Source organism: Delphinus delphis, chromosome 9 (genome assembly GCF_949987515.2).
Source record: "Delphinus delphis chromosome 9, mDelDel1.2, whole genome shotgun sequence".
NCBI lineage: Eukaryota > Metazoa > Chordata > Mammalia > Artiodactyla > Delphinidae > Delphinus > Delphinus delphis.
This window is the reverse complement of record NC_082691.1, coordinates 101,144,656-101,167,684: the sequence shown is the minus strand read 5'-3', so window position 1 is coordinate 101,167,684 and position 23,029 is coordinate 101,144,656. Positions and strand designations below refer to the sequence as shown.

The window sequence follows — 23,029 nt, the reverse complement described above, 5'->3', positions numbered from 1 at the left end:
TGGGCTTCCCGAACCCCATCACCCACTCAGTTATTTCAGACATGTTTGTTTGCCTACTAAGTTCCAGATCATCGTAAAGGAGTGGTAGACGAGGTGGGCATGGTCCCTGCCCTCAGGTAGCTGAGAGTTGCGGGAGACAGGCATTAAAGACACATTGACAAAAAAAGTATAAATTTAGGTGGAAGTCACAAACTGTCATAAGAACCATTGCAGAAAAGTAGACTCCAGTGGAGAAACAGGACAGGAAGAATTAGACTGAGAATTTGGGAATCCTGAGATCCAAAGGTTCAGTAAATTACCCAGACAAAAAGTGAAGAGGAGTTTTCCAGGCAAAGAGAACACAGAAGGCCCTGAACAAGGAAGAGATTGGCCCAGAGAACTGGGAAGGCCAAAGCGCTAAAGCCTGGTGAGTGAGGGGAAAACAGGTCAAGGGAGGCTGGAAGGCAGGCGGGGCCTTCAAACAAGTATGGTGCGTTCCCACCCAGGACGGCACATCCCTAGGGAGCAATCTGGAAGTGCAATTTTGTTGTCAGATGGTTGAGGGGGAGGAGCAAGCATGCTAGATGTCTTATACATTGCAAGGTCGTATCACACTAGAAAGAATTATCTGTCCTACATAGCTTTCTTTTTTGTTTTTGTTTTTTTTTCCAGCCGCGCCGTGGGGCATGCAGGGTCTTAGTTCCCCAACCAGGGATTCAACCTGCGCCCCCTGCAGTGGAAGCCCAGAGTCTTAACCTCTGGACCCTCCAGGGAAGTCCCTGTCCTACGTAGCTTTCAAATATGTCCTACTGAACAATCCTGTTAGTGAAAGAAAAAAAAAAAGCTTCCAATCATCTAATCCTTGAGCCTGTGTTTTATATATAAAAATTAAGTAATTTTGCAGGGTTGTAATATGTGCTGAATTTTCAAGGAATGGAACTGTCATGAAAATGGAAGGAACATTGTACTTTCATTTTGTCCAGGAACGTGCTTGTTAACATTTTGGAGAACTGTAGCATGCACAGCAATGTCATTCATAGTGTCGTGTCTGCGTTTGTACTGTCCCATTCAAGCTGGTACTACATCAGGTACAAGCGTCTGACTAACGATGTTTTCTAGCATACTGAAATAACATTATTCTTTTATTATAAAGGATTTCCTTTTCTTCTTGCTGTTGTCATTGCACTGTAATTTTTTGAAATTTATGTGTGTAGTTATGCGACATATGAACTTTATTTCAAAACAGGAAGGGGGGTGTTCCTTGAAAAGTTTGTTATTAAAAGGGAACATTGGGGTTGGTAGAGTCAAGAACCCATATAGGAGGCACATGAGATGGAATGCACCAGCCCCTTTACCCTTTACTGTGTTTTGGTCTTATCCTCAGATAGACAGCAATTTGATCTCCCCTCAGCAACTGGCACATAATAGGTGGTATATGAATGGCTTGTTAGAAGACTCTGGGAAGCATAGTGGAAACACTCATCTAGAGGTTGAAAGATACAGGTTCCAGACCAGCATTGTCCAATGGAAATACAATGTGAGGGACTTCCCTGGTGGTCCAGTGGCTAAGACTCCAAGCTCCCAATGCAGGGGGCCCGGGTTTGATCCCCGATTAGGGAACTAGATCCCGCGTGCCACAGCTAAGACCTGATGCAGCCAAATAAATAAATAAAAATATTAAAAAAAGAAAGAAATATAACATGGGCCGCATATGTAAATTTTAACTATTCTGGTGGCCACAATTTAAAGTATTTATTTAATTGAAGTATATGAAGTTGATTTACAATGTTGTGTTAGTTTCAGGCGTACAGCAAAGTGATTCATTTAGATATAGATATATTCTTTGTCAGATTCTTTCCCATTATAGGTCATTACAAGATAATGAATATAGTTCCCTGTGCTCTACAGTAGGTCCTTGTTGTTTATCTATTTTACATACAGTGGTGTGTACCCCAAATTCCTAATTTATCCCTCCCACCCTTTTCCCCTTTGGTAACCATAAATTTGTTTTCTATGTTTGTGAGCCTGTTTCTGTTTTGTAAATAAATTCATTTGTATCATTTTGTTATTCCATATATAACTGACATCATACGATATTTGTCTTTCTCTGTCTGACTTCATTTAGTATAATAATCTCTAGGTGTATCCATGTTGCTGCAAATGGCAATATTTTTTAAAAATTTATTTTATTGTAGTTGATTTACAGTGTTGTGTTAATTTCTGCTGTACAGAAAAGTGATTCAGTTTTATATATATATATGTATATACATTCTTTTCATAGTCCTTTTCATTAGGGTTTATCACAGGAGATTGAGTATAGTTCCCTGTGCTATACAGTAGGTCCTTGTTGTTTTTTCAGTCTATATATACGGGTTTGCATCTGCTAATCCTAAACTCCCAATCCATGCCTCCCCCACTCACCCTCCCCCTTGGCAACCACAAGTCTGTTTTCTATGTCTGTGAATCTGTTTCTGTTTTATAGATAAGTTCATTTGTGTCATATTTTAGGTTCCACATATAAGTGATATCATATGGTATTTGTCTTTCTGACTTACTTCTCTTAGTGTGATAATCTCTAGGTCCATCCATGTTGCTACAAATGGCATTATTTCATTCTTTTTTATGGCTGAGTAGTATTCCATTGTATATATGTACCCCATCTATTTATCCTGCAAATGGCAATATTTCATTTTTTATGGCTGAGTAATATTCATATATATATATATATATATATATATATATATATACACCACATCTTTTTTATCCATTCATCTGTTGATGGACACTTAGGTTGCTTCCATGTCTTGGCTATTGTAAATAGTGCTGCTATGAACATTGGGGTGCATGTATCTTTTCAAATTAGAGTTGTCATCTTTTCTGGATATGTACCCAGGATTGGAATTGCTGGATCATATGGTAGTTCTATTTTTAGTTTTTTAAGGAACCTCCATACTGTTTTCCATAGTGGCTGCACCAATTTACATTCCTACCAGCAGTGTAGGAGGGTTCCCTTTTCTCCACACCTCTCCAGCATTTCTTATTTGTGGATTTTTTGATGGTGGCCATTCTGACCGGTGTGAAGTGACACCTCATCGTAGTTTTGACTTGCATTTCTCTAATCATTAGCGATGTTGGGCATCTTTTCATGTGGCCACACTTTTTTAAAAAGCAAAATGAAACAGGTGAAATTAATTTTAATAATATATTTTATAGTATTAAATATATCCCAAATGTTAACACTTCAACGTGTAATCAATATAAAAAATTGAGATATTTCTCATTCTTTTTCTTTTCCACATGCAATCTTTGAAATCCAATGCCTATTTCACACAGCGTATCTCAGTTCAGACTAGCCACATTTCAAGTGTTCTGTAGCCGCATCTAGCTAGAGGCTACCACATTGAACAGCAAAGTTCTAGACCTTTCTCAGTTACTAAGTTTCTAGGTAATTCTGGATGAGACATTTCCTCCCTTGGGTCTCAGTTTCTTCATATTTTAAATGAAGAGTCTGGACTCTTCATTTCCTGCTTCCAGCACTGATCTTCTGTAATTGTTCATATTTAGCCAGTCCTTTTCTCCTTCCTCTCTCCCTCGTATTTCCCCGTTTCTTCTCCCTTCATGCCCAGGTCTGTTCCCTGCAAGAGAGCTAAACCCTGGATGAGAATGGCAGAACTTCTTACTTTTCTAGGCCACTCTTGATGTGCTGAAGGAGACTTTGCCCAGCAACGGTCAATTCATGGGAAATCATGGATGTGATAGGTGGAGTCAGAGAAGGAACTGGTTAGCCCTTGCCGTCCCAAGTCACTTTACAGAGCTGGAGTCCCAGAATTGGAAGATTTGAGCTTCAAGCCTGGCCATGTTTCCTCTCAGCAGTGCTGTTTTATTAACAGCGCCGTGCCTGTATTTCCAATCTGTAAAATGCTATTAACACCCACCTTAGCGTCTGTTGGGGGGATTAAATGTGATGGCATAAATGAAAGAGTATAATTAATTTTAGGTCTCTGTAACCTGAAACCTGCCTGTGACCACGCATTTTAACGAGGCTGGGAGAGGCAGGCATGTTGTAGACCTCCCAGGAGGCTAGATGCTTGGATAAGCAATTTTATGTGATCCACAATCATATATAACTTCCTTGTTTCGAAGGGCTTTGCAGGCAGTTGACTATTGTCTGTATATCTCTTTACCTAAAACAATGCTTTTGCCCCTATGGCACTTATCACCTGAATGTCATGATCTGTGTCCTTTTAAAATTTTCCATCTCGTCGGCTGAAAAAAAATGCACAACATGAGAGTTGTGAGTTAAGTTTTATTTGCGGCCTAATGAGGACTATAGCCTAGGAGCCTCTCAGATAGCTCTGAGAAACTGCTCTGAAGAGGTGGAGGACGTCAGTATATATATGATTTTACTGAAGGGGGGCTATTTGTAATCAAGCACACATTTTGGCAGGTTACTGCTAGTCACAAGGAGCAAATGCCTCCGTTAATGATTTTAGTGTTTTTCTAGATATGAGGAGTTGCAAGAAATTGGGCTCATAAAATCTTCTCCAGAAAATATCTGAAGGCCTGTTCTGCCAGTTTTTCCCAGAGCACAGAGTGCCTCATTCCTGATCTCGGCCCTGAACTCCTTTCAGGGTGTGTGGAAGGTCAGTGACTGCAGTGGCTAGTGACTTCATTATTCTAGAACCAGATGGTGAGCGACAATTTTTTGGCATTCTTAATTGTAAGCTCCGTGAGGTCCGGGAATGACTTTCCACCACTGAAACTCTAGCATCTAGCTCTGAGTCAGACAGAGTAGGCACTTAATTCATGGAGGGTATTCTAGGAAAAGGCATGCTCAAAGGCGTGTGGTGTAAAATGGCGTGGCTTATTTCTGAAATGCAAGTAAGTAGAGCCTACTGGAGCATCAACTCTGAGGAGGAAAACTAGGTCTATGTGGGGGGGGGGGGCATGGAGCGAGCTCACTTTAAAAAAAAAATTTTTTTTTTAATTTATTTATTTAGGGTGCGCAGGGTCTTAGTTGCGCATGCGTATGGGATCTAGTTCCCCGACCAGAAGGCGACCCTGGGCCCCCTGCATTTGGAGAGCAGAGTCTTACCCACTGGACCACCAGGGAAGTCCCTGGGCTCACTTTTGTAAAGGGTCAGGGGGGGCTACTTTTGGAGGATGTGCTCAGAGGGAGTAACAGCTTCCTTTGCTTCCCGCCAGCCGTGTCACTGCTGGAGGCACTGCTGGTCAGAAGCCTGGTCAGAAGCCTGGAGAGGTATTTGAGACTACACGTTTGGTTTTTGCACTGTAAGCTATGAGAAGTCTGTGATGGATTTTAAACAGTGAAAAGTTAACGGGCAAGGAAAAGTAACGGGCAAGATCGCGTTGGTAAATGACGATAAAGCTAAATTCAGAAAAGAAGTCTTGTTTTTTACTTCAGGGCTCTTCCCATCAAACTTACATGGCTTGGATGGAAACCTAACAATTCTAGAGTGGGTAGGCTGAGCAGCCACGGTTCAGGAACAACGTTCCGCACCTTCTAAAGTTTGGTTAACACTGGACCAGCCTCTAAAACCTCAGTTTCATGGAACGAGGACACCTTTCTTTCATGAAGGAATTCTGTTCTTCGCATCATCTTCGTAGTCTTCCCGTCTTCCCGTGAGCGTCTTCCCGTCCCCCTCACCAGCCGGCTCACGCTTCCTCCTCCTCCCTCCTCTTCGTTCCCCCATTGTTTCGACCCATTCCTGCCTGATGCCTGCCGGGAAGTGTAGTCGCTCGCCCTGCTGTCTGAGCTGGTTGGGCGGCCCTATAAACCCCGTATCTCCGCATAATTCCTCAGCTATTCCCGGGGTAGGGTAGCCTGGGAGGTCCAGCCGCTTATCCGAGGAGCCAGCTGGGATTTGCAGTTTCCAGTTCCCGCAGCAAGCCGCTGGCAGAAGGCTCTTGGACTCCAATCTCCCCAGCCTCGCGCATCCTGATGACGTCGCGCCGGCCCGCGAGGCCCCTGGAATCCGTGGTAGTTCTCGAGGAGGGTCTCAGGCTCGGCAGCCCCGGCTGGAGGACGACACTTCCCAGGAGTCTACGCGGCGGCGCGACGAGAGCCGCGCGAGGCCGTGATTGGGTAGTGAGCCGGCCGCACGCGGAGGAGCTCAAGGAGCTGCTCTGTTGCGACAGAGGCCGAGCGGCGAGGCCCAGTGAGTTGGGGGAAGGGGCGCTGCGGGGGAGGGTGCTGGCCGGTGAGGGGGAGGGGGGACGAGAAGAGGGAGGAAGGACCGGGCTGGGATGGAGGCGGCTGCGCGGGAGAAGAAGGGGCCAAGGGAGAGACGGTGACGGGCGGGGGCTGGGGAGGTTCGCGGGTTGGCGAGTGAGGAGACCCCGAGGGGACTCACGGGGCGGGGGGGCACGAGGGCTCCCCGGGAAGAAGCTGGACCCGGCGGCCAGCTGGTGTGGAGGGGGACGACGGGGAGGAGGCCGGAGGCAAACAGGAGGAGGAAGCCCGGGAAAGTGAGGCGGCCGGCTGGAGCGTGGAGCGCCAAGTTGTGGGGAAACTGGAGACCGGGACCTGTGCCGAGGGGCCGAACCCGGGCCCTAACTGGAGGCCCCGAAAGGAGGAGCATTTCCAGAGTGAGGCAGTCCGTGGGGATTGGTGGACAAAGCCCGAGGGAAGAGCTGTTGAGATTAGAAGAGCGGCCGAGGATCAGAATTGGCTTGAGAGATCCTGACAGAGTTGGGAGCGACTAGTCTGGGACGGAGCTGGGATCACAGGCTCGCTAGGCAGTTCCTGAGAGGGATGGAGCCAGGCCCAGGCATTCTGCGGAAGTTTAGAACCTGGGGGTGTTTGCCTTCCTTCAGGCTTCCTGAAAGAACAGTAACGTGCCCTTGTGGTTCATCACCATGCCTTCCGACCTGGCCAAGAAGAAGGCGGCCAAAAAGAAGGAAGCTGCCAAAGCACGACAGCGGCCCAGAAAAGGCCATGAAGAAAACGGAGATGCTGTCACAGAGCCACAGGTGGCAGAGGAGAAAAATGAGGAGGCCAATGGCCAAGAGACCACAGGTGAATTGAGGGAGAGGTGGGTCCCTGGGATGGTTGCTCGGACGTAAAGGACGCCCCGGCTGGAGTCACAGTCCGGATGCTGGGGGCGCTGGAGAGTATATCTGGGGCCATGAAACTTTTCATGATGAACCAAACCAGTAGAGTTGGCGCTTGATCAAGGAAACTGAACACAGAGTTCTCACATACTCAGTGGCAAGCAAATATGGGAGTGGTTGTGCTGCCTTGCTGCTCTGTCTTCTAGACTTGGAGAAGAAGGTCAGTTCCCTGCCCCTTTCTTAATTTCCATTTCTACACACGAAGGTCAGTGTGCCAGGCTCCTCACCACATAATACCCTTGTCCTCCCAGCGGTAGTGGCTGTACCGACAAGACGGAAACACATGAGTTGTTTTATGGATTTTTTCTGGGAGAGAGATGCCTTTCTGTTGCGAGCACTTCTCAAGCGTTAGACACTGTGCTGGAAACTCAGGCACTATAAGAGCGCCCTGCTGTCTGATATCTTGCAGTCTAGATGGGGAAACAGGGCAGTGTGTGATAAAGAATATCCCAGGCCCTTGGCAGTCTATCCCAGCCTTCCTCCTTGCCCCCCGAAGACACTCTAAACAGGTCATCTCCATCGACTATTGTTGTCCCTTGAATAGTCACCACATTTGTCCATTTACACACTGAGGTTCTAATACCACAATTTTTGTACTAGCTACATTTGACATTTCTCTCAGGGCCCAGCTCAGGATGGTAACATCTTTCCCAATCAAACCTGACCTCAATAATATTGCCATTCACTATACCCCTGTACTATCTATAGTGTTCCTTTTTTTTTTTTTGGCCGAGCTGCACGGTATGTAGGATCCTAGTTCCCCAACCAGGGCATGGAACCCACACCCCCTGCGGTGGAAGCGTGGAGTCCCAACCACTGGACCGCCAGGGAAGTCCCAGTGTTACCTTTTTATGTTGTGCCTTCTGTTTCTTCGTCTAAATTGCTTGATCTTTGAGTGCAGAGACCATGTCTTGTGTAATATATCTTTTTTGCCTGATCAGCCTTGCAGATAGAGATACTAGGTAAATGTTTGAAGAGGAGAGGAGAATTACTAATGCAAGTTACAACAGACAGATAGGAATTCAGAAAAGGGAGAGTTAAAAATGATTGAGAACAGAGAGTTGAATGGTAGGAATTGTCTCCAAAATAAGAATTATGAGAGAAAGCTAGTGCACTAAAGTCAGGCCATGGGGAAGTTTTCTTCCTGGCCAGAGTGGTGGAGGGATGGGAAGTTAAGAATGATAGGAGTGAACGAGCAGGCTGAATTGTGATCTGTAAAGTAGACAGGGTTCCCCCTAGGTCCTCAGGAACAATGGTCAAGAAGTATCTATCATCAGCTCTGTAGGTACTTTCTGGATGAATTGGAAAAATAGAAAACTGAATCCCACTCTGAGACTATTGTCCACTGTTCCCATTACAAATTTCTTCTTCACCTTTCTCCTTAGGAAACCAGAATTTCTCAGGGGGAACCCAGCTATAATATCCCTATCGCAGTGATAAGGGAGCTTTGGTTTTCACCCTGCTTCCTCAGGGAGCTACTCTTCCGAAATATGAAATCTGGTTTTCTTTCCAGCTCTCTCAAAACATTTCTTATTACCAGGGACCCAGCGTCATTTCTGCTTTCATAATTAATGGGTCATCTGTTCCCTCTCCCAAGACTGGGTCCTCTCTCTTCTCTGAGTTTGGAATTACTTAATGCTGCAGGTCACTGTTCTCCAGCCTTTACCTGTTACCATTGCCACATGGCCTTCTTTAGGTAGTGAGGTACGGAAAGATTAAGATAAATATCAAAGAAAGTGACTTCTGGCAGACAGTTCAACCTTCTTTAGAAAGTGAGACTCTTCAAGACAGGTACTGGAGTTCAGCTGGTCCCCTTGTTTGGGGAATGAAAGAAAGGGGCTGCTTGTGAAGTCTGCAGTATTCTCTCTGATGAAGTTTATTCCAGAATCCCTTCTGCATTTATTCAGTGCTATTCACTTACTTTTTGAGTCTGTTTTGTGGGATGCTGTAGGCTAGGACAGTGAGGTCTAAGTCTTACTTTTTTTTTTCTGCGGTATGTGGGCCTCTCACTGCTGTGGCCTCTCCCGTTGCGGAGCACAGGCTCCAGACGCGCAGGCCCAGCGGCCATGGCTCACGGGCCCAGCCGCTCCGCGGCATGTGGGATCTTCCCGGACCGGGGCACAAACCCGCGTCCCCCGCATCGGCAGGTGGACTCTCAACCACTGCGCCACCAGGGAAGCCCCATCTAAGTCTTACTTTTAAAGCTCAGGAGATGACTTAGGTCATAGATGCTGTAAAGTGGAAGAGATCGAGAGAAAATGGTATACAGTAGAGCCTTGGTATCTGCTGGTGATTGGTCCCAGGACCCCTGTGAATACCAAAATCCACAGAAACTCAAGTCCCTCACAGAGAATGGTGTCTGTAGTATCTGCATGTAACCTAGCACGTCTCTAGATTACTTGTAATACCTAATACATTGTAAATGCTATGAAATAATGGCCAGTGTGTGGCAAATTTTGGAACTTTCTGGAACTCTTTTTTTTAATCCTCAGTTGGTTGAATTTGTGGACGCAGAACTGTGGATGTAGAGGGTTGGCTGTATAGCGTTCCCTTAATTTCGATCTTCTTGCCCGAGCAGATAGAGATATAGACCAAGGACTGGCAAACTGTTTCTGTAAAGATCCAGATAGTAAATATTTGTAACTTTGTGGTCCATATGGTCTCTGATACAGCTGTTCAACTTCGCCATTGTAGTGGAAAGCAGCCAGTAGACAATATGTAAATGATGTGTGTAGCTATGTCCCAATAAAACTTTATTTACAGAAACAGGCAGTTGGCCAAATCTGGCCAGCCTCTTTTTAAGCCACCCCCCCCCCAGGCTAAGAATGGTTTACATTTTTTAAGTGGTTACGTTTCAAATGGTAATGTGTATACCTACATAATAGTTTTGATTTTTGCCACTTGGGCTGTAAACCCTAAAATATTTACCATCTGGCCCTTTAAGAAAAAGTTTACGAACTCCTGATCTAGAGCATCAACTTCTCCCTGTACATCTTCTTCTCAACATCTAGAACATAGAACAAGGATTGGCACCAAAGCAGGGCTGTGGGAAGTCTGGTAACTCAACTGTGTAGGAAAGAGACTTTTTAAATTCTTCTCATCAGTCAAAACAAAAAATTTGTCCTCCATTTGAAAAGTACAGGCATACCTTGGAGATATTGTGGGTTCAGTTCCAGACCACCATAATAAAGTAAATATCAATATTGTGGTATCAGTAAAGTGAGTCACATGAATTTGGGGGTTTTCCAGTGCATATAAAAGTTATGTTTACGCTATACTGTAGTTTAGTAAGTATGCAATAGCATTATGTCTAAAAAAAACAATGTATGGGGACTTCCCTGGCGGTCCAGTGGTTAAGACTCCGTGCTTCCACTGCAAGGAGCACGGGTTTGATCCCTGGTTGGGGAACTAAGATCCCACATGCATGGCCAAAAAAATAAAAACAAAAAACCAAACAAAAAAAACCACTATGGAATTCCCTGGTGGTCCAGTGGTTAGGACTCTGCACGTTCACTGCTGAGAGCCCAGGTTCAGTCTCTGGTTGGGGAACTAAGATCCTGCAAGCCATGTGGTGTGGCCAAATAAATAAATAAATAAAACTAAACAATGTATGTACCTTAATTTAAAAATACCTTATTGTTAAAAAAATGTTGGCCATCATTTAAGCCTTCAGTGAGTCGTAGTAGTAATATCAAAGATCACAGATCACTGTAACAGATATAATAATAATGAAAAAGTTTGAAATCGTGACACAGACAGGCTGTGAGCAGATGCTGTTGGAAAAATGGTGCTGATAGACTTGCTTGACGTAGGGTTTCCACAGACCTTCAGTTTGTAAAAATTGCAATATCTGTGAAGCACAGTAAAGCAAAGTGCAATAAAATGAGGTAGGCCTGCATTCATCAAGCAGTTACGTATAACACACTGTACTGGAAGCTGAGGTAGACATAGAGTGACTGCCAGCTGTCTGGCAGGACAGTCCCTGCCCTTGGTTCTGACTCCTTGCAGGCAGAGCAGGTTCAGCAGCAGGGTGGGTATAGCACCAGCAGTGGTAATCTCCCGACAGGATGGGGTATTCGGAGAGTGACCTAAGACTAGCCATCACACTCTTGAAGTTGCTCTCCCCACGCCTGCCTGTCTGAGGACGGCACCGAGCTCTCTTCCTCCTTCTACTCCATCTTTACTCTTGCTAAGGACAAGCATGTGGGCTTTCTCATTTCAGGTGTTCTACTGTAGGGTTACCATGGGAAAACGGGTAAGGGTAACAAAGACTATAAAATTAGAAGATTGTCACGGTAGCGGATCCTCGTGTAGTTTTTGACTCCTTCCTGAAAAGGTTAATAGATCACCTTACTCTCCTTTGGAAGAAGCTTACCAAGACTCCCTGTACCCCCATTTCTGTCCCACTTGCAATAATACTTTGTGGGCGCTTGTCTTTTATGGAGAGGTAGTATAGTGAGATAGTTAAGGTCATGGCTTTGGGGTCAGACAAAGCCTGGTTCAAACTCTGGGTCACTAGCCTTTTTGACCTTGGCTATATTATTTAACCTCTTCATCTATAAAAGGAGGGTCCTAAGTGTTATCCTATAAGGGTTATGGGGATTAAATTAGATGGGGAATGATAATGTAGTACAGTCCCAGGCACAGAGTAAACTCAACAGCTATTAGCCAGTTAACGTTAGCCATATATTAATAGTTCTTCCCAGCCTGAAAATGTAGTCATGCCTGCAAAGCTACAAAGGCAGAACAGCTAGTCTCTTGTCTTATGGTCAGTTTGCGTCTCTGAGACCCTCCAGACTTGGAACTTCTGGTTTTCCCAGCCTTGGCTCTGCCTGCCATTGATCCTCTGTGCACTTTCTCATACTGGTCCCTTTTGGGCAGCATAGCGTCTTGGAAGCACCATCTGGAAGCTCTAGGTCGTGGAGTAGGAGCATTGCACCTCTATAGCATCTGCTTTATTTTGGGCATTGGGACTAATTCTTTAACACATACTCATGGAGAACAGTTTGGAGTTCTAGCCATTCCTACCATGCATTATATCATCTTAGAACAAGGAAAGTTAGAATTAAAAGGACAAGTTACGAAGTAAAAAATGTCTGTGGAAGCAGGATACCAGGGCAGATCTGTATGCAGTGTACACCCTGTTTAAAGCTTGTGAAACATCTGAGTCATCTCAACCTGATCTTGAGCCCAGGTCCTTCAGGGCATGCCTTTTTCAGCCTTTGGATCTTTGTATGGTAATATTTGGTAACTTAAGGAAGGGCAAAAGCCACAAATGCCCAGACAGTGGCCTGAACCCTGGACCCTCAGATTAAAAGTCTGATGCTCTACTGACTGAGCCATCCAGATGCTCTAAGACATGCCTTTCTGTGTAAGAGCTCAGTCTGTCTTACAGCCCTCTTCCCAAACTGCTTTGTTTCTGTCCCCAGAAGTGGACTTGCTGACCAAGGAGCTGGAGGACTTTGAAATGAGGAAAGCTGCTGCTCGAGCTGTCACGGGCGTGCTCGCCTCCCACCCCAACAGCACCGATGCCCACGTCATCAACCTCTCCCTCACCTTCCATGGCCAAGAGCTGCTCAGTGACACCAAACTGGAGTTAAACTCAGGCCGTCGTTACGGCCTCATTGGCTTAAATGGAATTGGTGAGGCCCTTGGAAAGTGAGGCGGGAGGTATCTCTCCTTGGCTCATATGTCACTCAGCAAGTATTTACTTAGCACAGCTATTACAAAGCAAGGAATTTATAGTATGGGTGGGAGACCAGGTATGCCCAGGGAGGAGGAACTAGCAATACAGAGCAGTCATGTGATAAGCACCACGTGAGTCATTGTAGACAGTAGGTGCCGGAGAAGTGGGTGGGAGGGGCGGGAGTAGCGGTGTGTGAGGCGGCTGTAGATGAACAGACTTCACAGAGGGCTGGGACAAGGACTGGAGGAAAGGTGTCCCGACGATGCGGGCAGGGATGGGGGAGTCATAGGATTTGAATGAATGAAAGGAAGGAAAGTACGAGGTCGTGGTTTGGCTGGAGTGGAGGGGCTGATGTAGGAGAATGACAGGCAGAACTGTGCTGAGCGTCCACTTCTCTTCCTGTGCTTTGCCTGCCCCTCCCAGGGAAGTCCATGCTGCTGTCTGCTATTGGGAAACGCGAAGTGCCCATCCCTGAGCACATCGACATCTACCATCTGACTCGGGAGATGCCCCCTAGTGACAAGACGCCCCTGCAGTGCGTGATGGAAGTCGACACAGAGCGGGCCATGCTGGAGAGGGAGGCTGAACGGCTGGCTCACGAGGATGGTAGGGCTCCAGACCCAGGGCCCTGGGGGTGGGCTTCCTCCCGGGAAAGGCCCAGGAGCCTCACGGGCCTTGCACTGTCCGCAGCGGAGTGTGAGAAGCTCTTAGAGCTCTATGAGCGACTGGAGGAACTGGACGCTGACAAGGCAGAGATGAGAGCCTCACGGATCTTGCACGGACTGGGTTTCACACCTGCCATGCAACGCAAGAAGCTAAAAGACTTCAGTGGGGGCTGGAGGATGAGGGTTGCCCTCGCCAGGTGAGTCTCTCCCTCCTCGACCCTCTGTAGCACCCCATCTCTCTCAGCGTTTAGAACAGGGTTCTAAACCAGTGGAACTGTTTAGAACAGGGTTGATGGTCAGTAAGTGCCAAATATTGACAGTGTGGAGGGGCGGGGGTGCTATACCTGAGCTAAGGAGTGTGCTTCCTGACTGAAATGGTCATTGCTGGACTTCCTGCACAGGGTTTAGGAATCTGGGACCAGCCCTAGGTGAATGGTAGAATAGGTCTGTTTCTTTCTTTCCTCTTGACTCCTCTACCACCGTTGTTTGTGCTTCAGTCCTTCTAATTCTTGCTGTTTAAAGATAAAATGTTAGACAGCTGTTAGGATATCTGTCCTTCTTACCCTCTTGTGACCTGGACCCAAAATGAGTATCTGTAGATCATCATTCCCCCACCAAGCCCCCAGAAAGTCCCCAGTTAAAGAGGTGGTTGCTTACCCAACCAGTGTCTGCCAAGGGCATTGGTGAGGCTTGATAACTGCTTTAGCAAAGCTGCTTGTGTGCCTTAGAATGTGAGAGCCGTGGTTTCACGTGCCAGCAAGGATTAGCTGCCTCACATTCACCTGGGGAGCTTTTAAAACTACAGATTTCCTAGCCTCTTCTGTCTGTGCTGGAGTCAGAATGCTGGAGATGGATGTCCAGAAATCTTTCTAACAAGCGCTGCGGAGGTGGTGACCGTGTGCGGACCCAGCGCTCTCCCTTGTTTCTCCTGTCTTGAGATGCCACCTCAGAAAAGAACATTCTTTGGCCTCCTTGCTGGAGTCTGGCAACCCCACCAGTTCGGTTTAACCTGAATACTTTGTAGTTCAGCATCTTCCCTCTGCTTTTCAGCTGTTTCCTGCCCTTTAACCCCCACTCTTCATCTCTGGTTTCTCCTAGTTCTCACCTTTCCCCTGAGGTCTAGAGCCTAGGTCTAGAGCCTAGAGTTGATTTCAGGACTCCGTGCAGGCCTGACCAGAACTGCAGGTAGCAGGCAGGCTGTCCCCTCCTGCGTAGCACCCATCACACTGAAGTGGCTCTGTCTCCTTCCTGTTCTTCAGAGCCCTCTTCATCCGGCCCTTCATGCTACTCCTGGACGAGCCCACCAACCACCTGGACCTCGACGCTTGTGTGTGGTTGGAAGAAGAGCTAAAGACGTAAGGGGGTGGGGCTGGGGTGGAAGTGGGCGGGTCCTGGAGGGGGAGTTGAGCAGAGTCCCAGGGAGATGGATGCCCAGGACCCACAGTGCTATTAGAGCAGTGAGAAGTGGACTGAAGTGGGGCCAGAGTGAAGGCCGGATTGAGAAGGTGGTAAGCATCTTTAGGGCAGGCCTTTTTGTTTTTGTTTAGTCTGAAATATGTGGATTGGTTTGTTTGTTTTACTTTTTTTGGTTTTTCCCATTATTTAAAATACAATGTCTTTATTAAGGACAGTATTTTTTCTTAACTGTATTTATATATATATCATATAAACGGGGATTCCCATCTAAGATCATGATGCAGTGACAAAGAGAAAAATAGCGCATATAGCAGTGGTCCTATGGCTGGAGAGCCAGATAACCTGGCATACTGCCCCAGTTCTGGAATAAGGCTTTCCATGGTCTCTGCAATGACTTGGCACCTTCTTTAAAAAGCCGAGCTGGTGATTTTTACTGTGCCTATTCCAGTTCTTCCCACCCGTGATTTTAGATGCGTTTATGGGTGCCTGTGTGCATACACTTTTGATTTTACCATCACTGTTACTGCCATTCTTTTGAAAATTAGAACAGGCTGCTCTGAGATGGCCCACACTCTTGTCTGTGGAGTGTGTTTCTCTCTAAATAAATCCACTTCTTACCTATCAAGAAAAAAGAAAAGGAAAATTAGAACAAAAGTCTGAGGAAACTCAGATTGTCTCACCATACTTTGAAAGGCATCAAAGTGTTCTTACGGGTCGATTGTGCACTGGTGGCTTAGGTGCTAAGAACTGGGAATTGGAGAATAAATCTAAAGGATGCCTAGGCGTAAGGATGGGAGAGGATGAAGGTTTTCTGGGCCTGACATTCAGCCCACCTGTTGTGAACCATCTACCGTTCTGAGCGCCCCCCTGACTGGTTCTCTGGCTTTGCAGTTTTAAGCGCATCTTGGTCCTCGTCTCCCATTCCCAGGACTTTCTGAATGGTGTCTGTACCAACATCATTCACATGCACAACAAGAAACTGAAGTATTATACGGTGAGTGGGCCCCAGCTTCTCCACAGTAACCTCTGTGCTTACCAATTCCCTGAAGTTCTCCTTTAAAACAAAATAGACTTAGCAGTCCTTTTCTACCTGTTGCTATAAAAAGACGTGGACAGGGAGTTCTGCACCCTGTTTTATTTTGGTCCCAAAGTAATTGCTTTCAGGCCATAGGCCACGGATTGGCAGCGTGTGCATATGGTGTATGTTTGCCTTATGCAAAGAGGTTGACTTTTCGTGGTGCCCAGGCAGGCCTTGCTGCTCTCTGCCTTCTGCAGTGGCAGCCAGCACAGTACCCCTCCTTCTCTCCTTCCATGAAGAAGGGGAGCCAGGATCTCAACAGCCCACTTTTCTGCCTTGCCTTTACACTTTTTCTGTTTCAGAAAACATATCAAAAAATGAAAACCAGAAGTTCTCTTTATTCATGGTTGTACTCACCATGGGAGTATTAATAGTTTTCTTACATAGTCTTTCAGAAATTTCACATGTACTTGCAAATAGCATTTGTAGAAAATTTCACGTATACTTATCACAGTTGTAATCTTAATCATTCTCTTCTGTAGGTTGCGTTTAAATTTTAATTTGTCTTGGACTGCTTTCCGTATGAGTATATATAAATCATGCTCATTTTTTCCAGTGACTGCATAGTATTTCATTGTGTGGCTATCGTGTAAGTCATTTGTCAGACCCTTTTCGATGTATGTTTAGGTTGAGTCTAGTTTTTTGCAGATAGAAACCATGGCAGCCCATAGTGCAGGGTTTGCCAGGTCCTAAATCTGATGGGTCTGATGTCTTCCCACCTGGAGGAAGTTCTTGTAGTCTGCATGGGGGCTTCAGTCTCTAGGGATGGGAAGTAGAAAGAGGTGCTCTTGGAAGGCTGTGAGCCTCTAGATACCTGTTTGACAGTGGTTTTCAGGGCTGTTGCCAACGCTGTGGGTGTCTTTATGGCCAACCTGAGGATTTGATCTAGAGCCCTGCTGTGGCTAAGCTAAGAATGAGAGGCACACAATTCAGAAGACCTCAGGTTCTAGATTAGGATATGCTTCTTTAATGCACTTCCTCTTTCCCTACTGCACAATCCTTTTTTTTTTTTAAAGTTATTTATTTATTTTTGGCTGCATTGGGTCTTCGTTGCTACGCGCGGGCTTTCTCCAGTTGGAGTGAGCAGGGGCCGCTCTTCGTTGCGGTGCGCGGACTTCTTATTGCGGAGGCTTCTTTTGTTGCAGAGCACGGGCTCTAGGCGCGTGAGCTTCAGTAGTTGTGGTGTGTGGGCTTCAGTAGTTGTGGCTCGTGGGCTCTAGAGCGCAGGCTCAGTAGTTGTGGCGCACAGGCTTAGTTGCTCCGCGACATGTGGGATCTTCCCGGAACAGGGCTCGAACCCGTGTTCCCTGCATTAGCAGGCGGATTCTTAACCACTGCGCCAGCAGGGAAGTCCCCTTACTGCACAGTCTTACAACCAGGGCCAAATGAGATGCCATCTCACATCCCCCTGAACCCTGAGTGAGAACCCAGGACCGAGGCTAAAGCTGCCCGTCTCGCCTGGTGCACTTTCCTGCAGGGTAATTATGATCAGTATGTGAAGACACGGCTGGAGCTGGAAGAGAACCAGATGAAGAGGTTTCACTGGGAACAGGATCAGATTGCACACATGAAGGTAGGGCGATCGTAGAGCCGAGTTCGCATTCTCCGGGCCAGTTGGGTGAGGGTGTGTGGGGATTGGGGGCTGCTGGAGAAGACGTTGTCAGCAGTTTTTACCGTGCAGTTAAGATGAGTTGTTTGGTGCCTGCGCATACTCCTGGCCCCCTCTCTGGTCTCTTTCAGAACTACATCGCTAGGTTTGGTCATGGCAGTGCCAAGCTGGCCCGGCAGGCCCAGAGCAAGGAGAAGACGCTACAGAAAATGATGGCATCAGGACTGACAGAGAGGGTCGTGAGTGACAAGGTAGGTTCTGACTGGGTGGAATTAGGCGGCCTAAGGTGAGGTGGATGAGAAAGGACCTGACTTGATAAATGCCCTCTCTTTTTCCTAGACACTGTCATTTTATTTCCCACCATGTGGCAAGATCCCTCCCCCCGTTATTATGGTGCAAAATGTCAGCTTCAAGTATACAAAAGATGGGGTGAGTACTTGGGTGTAGTTGGGAAGCTGAGGTGCATTTTCCAAGGTAAGTGTCAGCTGCTGAGAAGAGTCTCCTGTTCTTTGCTGAGCACGCCTGCTAACCCATGCGGTGCTGGGGAACTTTCAGGTGTGGCAGCCTGGGGCGCCTAATTGAGGGACTTAGAGTAGAAGCCCCCCCCCCGCAAGTACTTGGAGGGAATCCTGCTCAGCTGGGTTGGTGGGTGGAGGCAGTGGGTTGAGGTCTGCCGTGAGAGCTGCCGCCCTCCTCACTCTCACCTCCTCCAGCGGTGATTGGGGACTCAGCGGGGTGAGTCTGCCAGTCAGACTGATCAGCACCCTAGCCCCGTATCCCTTTCTCTCTCACACCCACCTCAGCCTTGCATCTACAACAATCTAGAATTTGGTATCGATCTCGACACACGAGTGGCTTTGGTGGGGCCCAATGGAGCAGGGAAGTCAACTCTTCTGAAGCTGTTAACTGGAGAGGTATGGTGCCACGCTGGGGCGTGGGACTTCCAGGATTGGATGCTGGTGCGTCTGCGGGAGAGGGAGGGGAGGCAGGGGCCACTGCTCTTAGAGGGCCTGAGCGAGCCGTCCTCTGGGGCGTGTGGTCTCACTGGGTAGTGCTGAAGTTTGGGGCAGTTTTCTCAGAGAAACCTGACGGGGGGAGTCTGTGTGTGTGAGAGCGTGGGTGAGAGGGAGAACACATGCATGCTCTCAGCATCTTTCTGTGGTTTCATTCAGAGCAGTTAGAACACAGAAACGCCTGTGCGTTGAGAAGTACGCTCTTGCCGTAGAAAATGTATGTCGGACCTGTACCCGAGCCCCTTGTTACACAGTCGGTGCGCCGTACAGTAATCCAGCGGCTACTCAGTAGATGGTGTGGCGTGTGTCTGTGCCTCCCTTGAAAGCACCTGTTTCAGTACCTTCCTAGGTATTTTTGGAGTGGCCAGAATAGCAGTTCGTGAGGTGGTGGCGTAGATTCAGTTCAGGAAGTTGTATGAGTGTCGTTCAGTGCGAACATGTGTTTGTTCCCCTCTCTGCCTATGTCTGCTTCTGACCGGGGTTCCTTTTCTGTGTGCTTATCTTTCCACTTTCTACTCTGTTTTGTTTTTTTTTTTTTTTTAGCTACTTCCCACAGACGGAATGATCCGAAAACACTCTCATGTCAAGATAGGGCGTTACCATCAGGTATAGTCCTGGTGGGGAGTGGGGAGTGGGGAGTTACCCAGGGTGTGGGAATGGGGCTGCATGTGACCAAGTCAGCTCCTAGTAGCCTCTGGAATCTTGAACAGGTCCCTAGGTAGAGGTAGAGAGGTACTCGGCAGGAAACCCAGCAAGCTTCCTTTGGAAGTGGGACACCAACCACATCTGGGTGGGTCCCTTTTTTCCTGTAGCATTTACAAGAGCAGCTGGACTTAGACCTCTCGCCTTTGGAGTACATGATGAAATGCTACCCAGAGATCAAGGAGAAGGAAGAAATGAGGAAGATCATTGGGCGATATGGCCTCACCGGGAAACAGCAGGTCAGTGGAGGGGGTGTGGGAAGAACCCCAGGTAACTGGGAGGCTATGGCCGGATGGTCCGCCTTTCCTCTGTTCTGGGTTTTTATGCATTGGAGCACTTAGGTCTCGGGGGAGGGGCGAGGATAGCATGCCAGTCTCTGACGTGCCCTTGCCCCCCTGACTAGCAGGTTGAGCCATAGTGCTTAAAGGCAAGGGAAACTGAAACCTAGCACACAGGTTCCTGGATTCAGATCCCAACTGTGGGTCCCGTGGATTGCTCCACTTTATTAAGATTCTGTGTCAAGACAGGGCTTCAGGCTTCCGGATGTATCCCTTTTGGGTCTTGAGAGACAGGCAGCTATGCCACCGTCTTGCTGTGTGACCTTGGGTCTTCCTGAGCCCCGCTTTCCGTGAAACGGTGACGACAGAGGAGCCATGGGGAGAGGTGAGTTGCGATGTGTGGTGAGGGCGACACCAGCTTTTATAACTGGCCGGTTGCACGCAGGTGAGCCCGATCCGGAACCTGTCTGATGGGCAGAAGTGCCGAGTGTGTCTGGCCTGGCTGGCGTGGCAGAACCCTCACATGCTCTTCTTGGACGAGCCCACCAACCACCTGGATATCGAGACCATCGACGCCCTGGCAGACGCCATCAATGACTTTGAGGGTGGTATGATGCTGGTCAGCCATGATTTCAGACTCATTCAGCAGGTGAGGCTCCTGGCTGGGTGGGAGGCATAGCAGAGGGCATCTCAGAGGCAGTTGGGTAGAGCACCGTCGTGGCACGTGGAGGGCACATAATTCACGTTGACTGTATTTGGAAAGTGGGCTCAGGACATAGACAGGGTGGACAGGGCCAGATCTTACGGTTCTTTGGGAAACTTAGAAAGCCTTAGTGGAAATACTTGAATTCTTCACTAGCTATTTGGGGCTGTTAGCCTACTTGGCATTGTTGGCCAAAATGGGCAAGGGAGTTGGGTAGAGAACAGGGTGCTGCTTCTGTGGTTCCAAGATTCTTCAGCCTAGAAGTAGTATCATACTAGGGAGACTCCGGATTAGACAGAGGGTTACTGCTAGTCATCAGTGACAAAGCTGCTGGTCGTTTCGCTGAAGCTTTCAGGAAGATGGGTGGAGAAAAGGAAGCTGAGAGTGAAGCGTTCCTGCTAGGGAACTGGAAATAGGGGTGACACGGCAGGTCCTGGCTTGGAAGGCTCCAAAACCTGCTGGTTACGGTGCCCTTGGGTTAGGCCAGACCTAAGTAGCGAAACTGAGCTGGCTGTGGGACTGCGCGGGGGGTTATGGGGTTTTCTTCCCAGAATCCCCTGGGGACAGTCTCCTGGGCAGGGATGGGAAGGGTACTGGTCAGGATTATTAAGTCTAGGATTTGCTTTCTAGGTTGCACAAGAAATCTGGGTCTGTGAGAAGCAGACAATCACCAAGTGGCCTGGAGACATCCTGGCCTACAAGGAGCACCTCAAGTCCAAGCTAGTGGGCGAGGAGCCCCAGCTCACCAGGAGGACCCACAACGTGTGAGCCCTTGCCGGCCGGCCGGCTGGGCCAAGCCCCTGGGGCCACACTCCTGCATTGCTGCAATACTGCTCCCCAGCCCCTCCCCCACCTGCCTTAGCTGCACTCTGTGATCTTATCTACAGCTGGACAGTACCTGTCCGTCTCCTGTCCTTCCAGTTACTTTTGTCCATGTCTGGACTCAGCTGGCTGTTCCTGCCAGCTCCTTGCTGGTTCTGACCCTGATAGTGATGCAGCCAGAGGCATCTGAGTGTTAACCCAAGGGCCCATGCCCTGGGTTGGCCTGTGAAAGAGCTTAGGATCCTCGTTTTCTGGGTTTGGGGATGTTGGAGGAATACCTCCCAGCCCACCACCCCTGTTCCTTTCTGCTTCTGGTTTGGAGCTCTGGACCAGGGTCTTAATCCTGGTCGGTTTTTAAATAATTATTTAATGGTGTAACTTTTAGACCTGTGTGACATCTACAAAGCGTCCAATAAAGAGAGAAGCAGCCATGGTCCCTGTCTTCCTTCATGGGTCTCTAGGCCCTTCTCCCACTCCTTGCTGCAGTGCCAACATTCACTTTCCCTCAGCATGAGCTAGGGCAGGAGTCGGTGGGCTGGATGCAGCCTGAGGACTAGCCCATAGGCACTGGAAGAACTCTCTTCCCTTCTGATCTGAAATTGTGCCTTTTCAGGGACTTCCCTGGCGGTCCGGTGGTTAGGACTCTGCACTTCCACTGCAGGGGGCACAGGTTCGATCCTAGGTTGGGGAACTAAGATCCTGCATGCCGTGCGGTGCGGCCAAAAAAAAAAGGAAGGTGAAATTGTGCCTTTTCTTAGGCCAGTGGTTCACAAACATTAACATGCATCAGAATCACCTGTAAGTCTCGTTCAATCACAGATTGCTGGGCCTTGCCTCAGAGTTTCTGGTTCAGTAGGTCTGGGGTGAGACCAAGAATTAACAATGCTAAGAAGTTCCCAAGTGATGCTGTTGCTGCTGGTCTGGAGGCCACACTTGGAGAACTGCTCTCCCGGAGCATGTTTTTCAGAGTGGTCTGAGGCTTTGCTGCTGCTGCCTGTACAACACTTGGGACATTGGTTAAAAACGCAGATTCCTGGGCTTCAGGCCTGTTGATTTCGGTTGGTGGGATGGGAGAGATGCAGAAATGGTCAGGAGTCTGATTTTCACACTGATGTTTGTGAACTACCGTTCCTGGTGGGATATAGGAAGTTTTATCGTTTTATCTGTCCACAACCTTAATTTTCATTAGCGCTATATCTGTTTTATTTCCAAGGCAGGACTTTGCATAGCCCGTCTGAGTTTTAATAGCACTTCCAGCCTCTGTGCCACCCGGCTTCTAGCCTTACCGATGTGGATTCATCACACCATCTCTGAAACCTCAGGAGCCATCCCTGTGGGGAAACATACGCAGCCATGATTTTTCAGTGCCCATCATGGAACATCTAAGACTATGTAAAACAGACCAAAAAAAGTCCCAGGTGGTGTCTAAATCCCCAAGGAGCTCTCAATCTAATGGGAAAGCCAGTAAGACAGAAAGGGCGTAAAGCAGATGTTAAATTGTGACTGAGTAGGATACACCGAAGGCTGTAAAAGGGAGGGAAGTTTCTCGTGAGTAGATGCCCAGAAAGGTGGGATTCGTGCTCTAACTTGGAAGGTGAGTAGGATCTCAGATGGCCGTGGAGTCCAAGAGCTGCCCTGGGCAGAGGGAACAGAGTAGCAGGTGAGGAGTTGCAGCTGAGTCTGAGATTCGCGAGGCTGGAGGAAGAGACTAGGACTCCCACTCTGCCCTCTGACCCCAAGGGGCCTGGCTTGGCTGCTTTGTGCCTCAGGTGGGGCCCAGAGAAAAATGGCTTGTCAGTCTGTCCTGAGTATCCAGAGACTTGGTTAGGAGGATAATGGGAACAGATGAGAGCTGCTACTTTGGCCAAGGGAGGGTCTGGGTATGTTAAGAAACCCCGTTGAAGTCTGTTGGGGTCTCCAGGGATGGGAGGGCTTCAGAACCAG

General features: G+C 47.9%; 1 protein-coding gene across 1 annotated transcript; it reads left to right on the top strand.

Moving 5' to 3' along the window:
* Positions 1 to 6,037: 6,037 nt before the first annotated feature.
* ABCF2 (ATP binding cassette subfamily F member 2) lies at positions 6,038 to 21,513 on the top strand. The gene is made up of 15 exons (XM_060021134.1): positions 6,038 to 6,158; positions 6,817 to 7,018; positions 12,543 to 12,755; positions 13,223 to 13,405; positions 13,490 to 13,661; positions 14,724 to 14,819; positions 15,772 to 15,874; positions 17,436 to 17,531; positions 17,699 to 17,818; positions 17,907 to 17,996; positions 18,371 to 18,481; positions 19,124 to 19,186; positions 19,393 to 19,521; positions 20,006 to 20,209; positions 20,894 to 21,513. Exons 2-15 carry the CDS (start codon positions 6,859 to 6,861, stop codon positions 21,029 to 21,031), a joined length of 1,878 nt encoding a protein of 625 aa, XP_059877117.1. The 5' UTR covers positions 6,038 to 6,158; positions 6,817 to 6,858; the 3' UTR covers positions 21,032 to 21,513.
* The last annotated feature ends 1,516 nt before the right edge of the window (positions 21,514 to 23,029 follow it).

Coding starts and splice junctions, on each gene's coding strand:
- ABCF2 (XM_060021134.1), top strand. CDS start 6,859: ATGCCTTCCGACCTGGCCAAGAAGAAGGCGGCCAAAAAGAAGGAAGCT. Junction 13,406..13,489: donor ACGGCTGGCTCACGAGGATG/GTAGGGCTCCAG, acceptor CACTGTCCGCAG/CGGAGTGTGAGAAGCTCTTA. Junction 14,820..15,771: donor TTGGAAGAAGAGCTAAAGAC/GTAAGGGGGTGG, acceptor CTGGCTTTGCAG/TTTTAAGCGCATCTTGGTCC.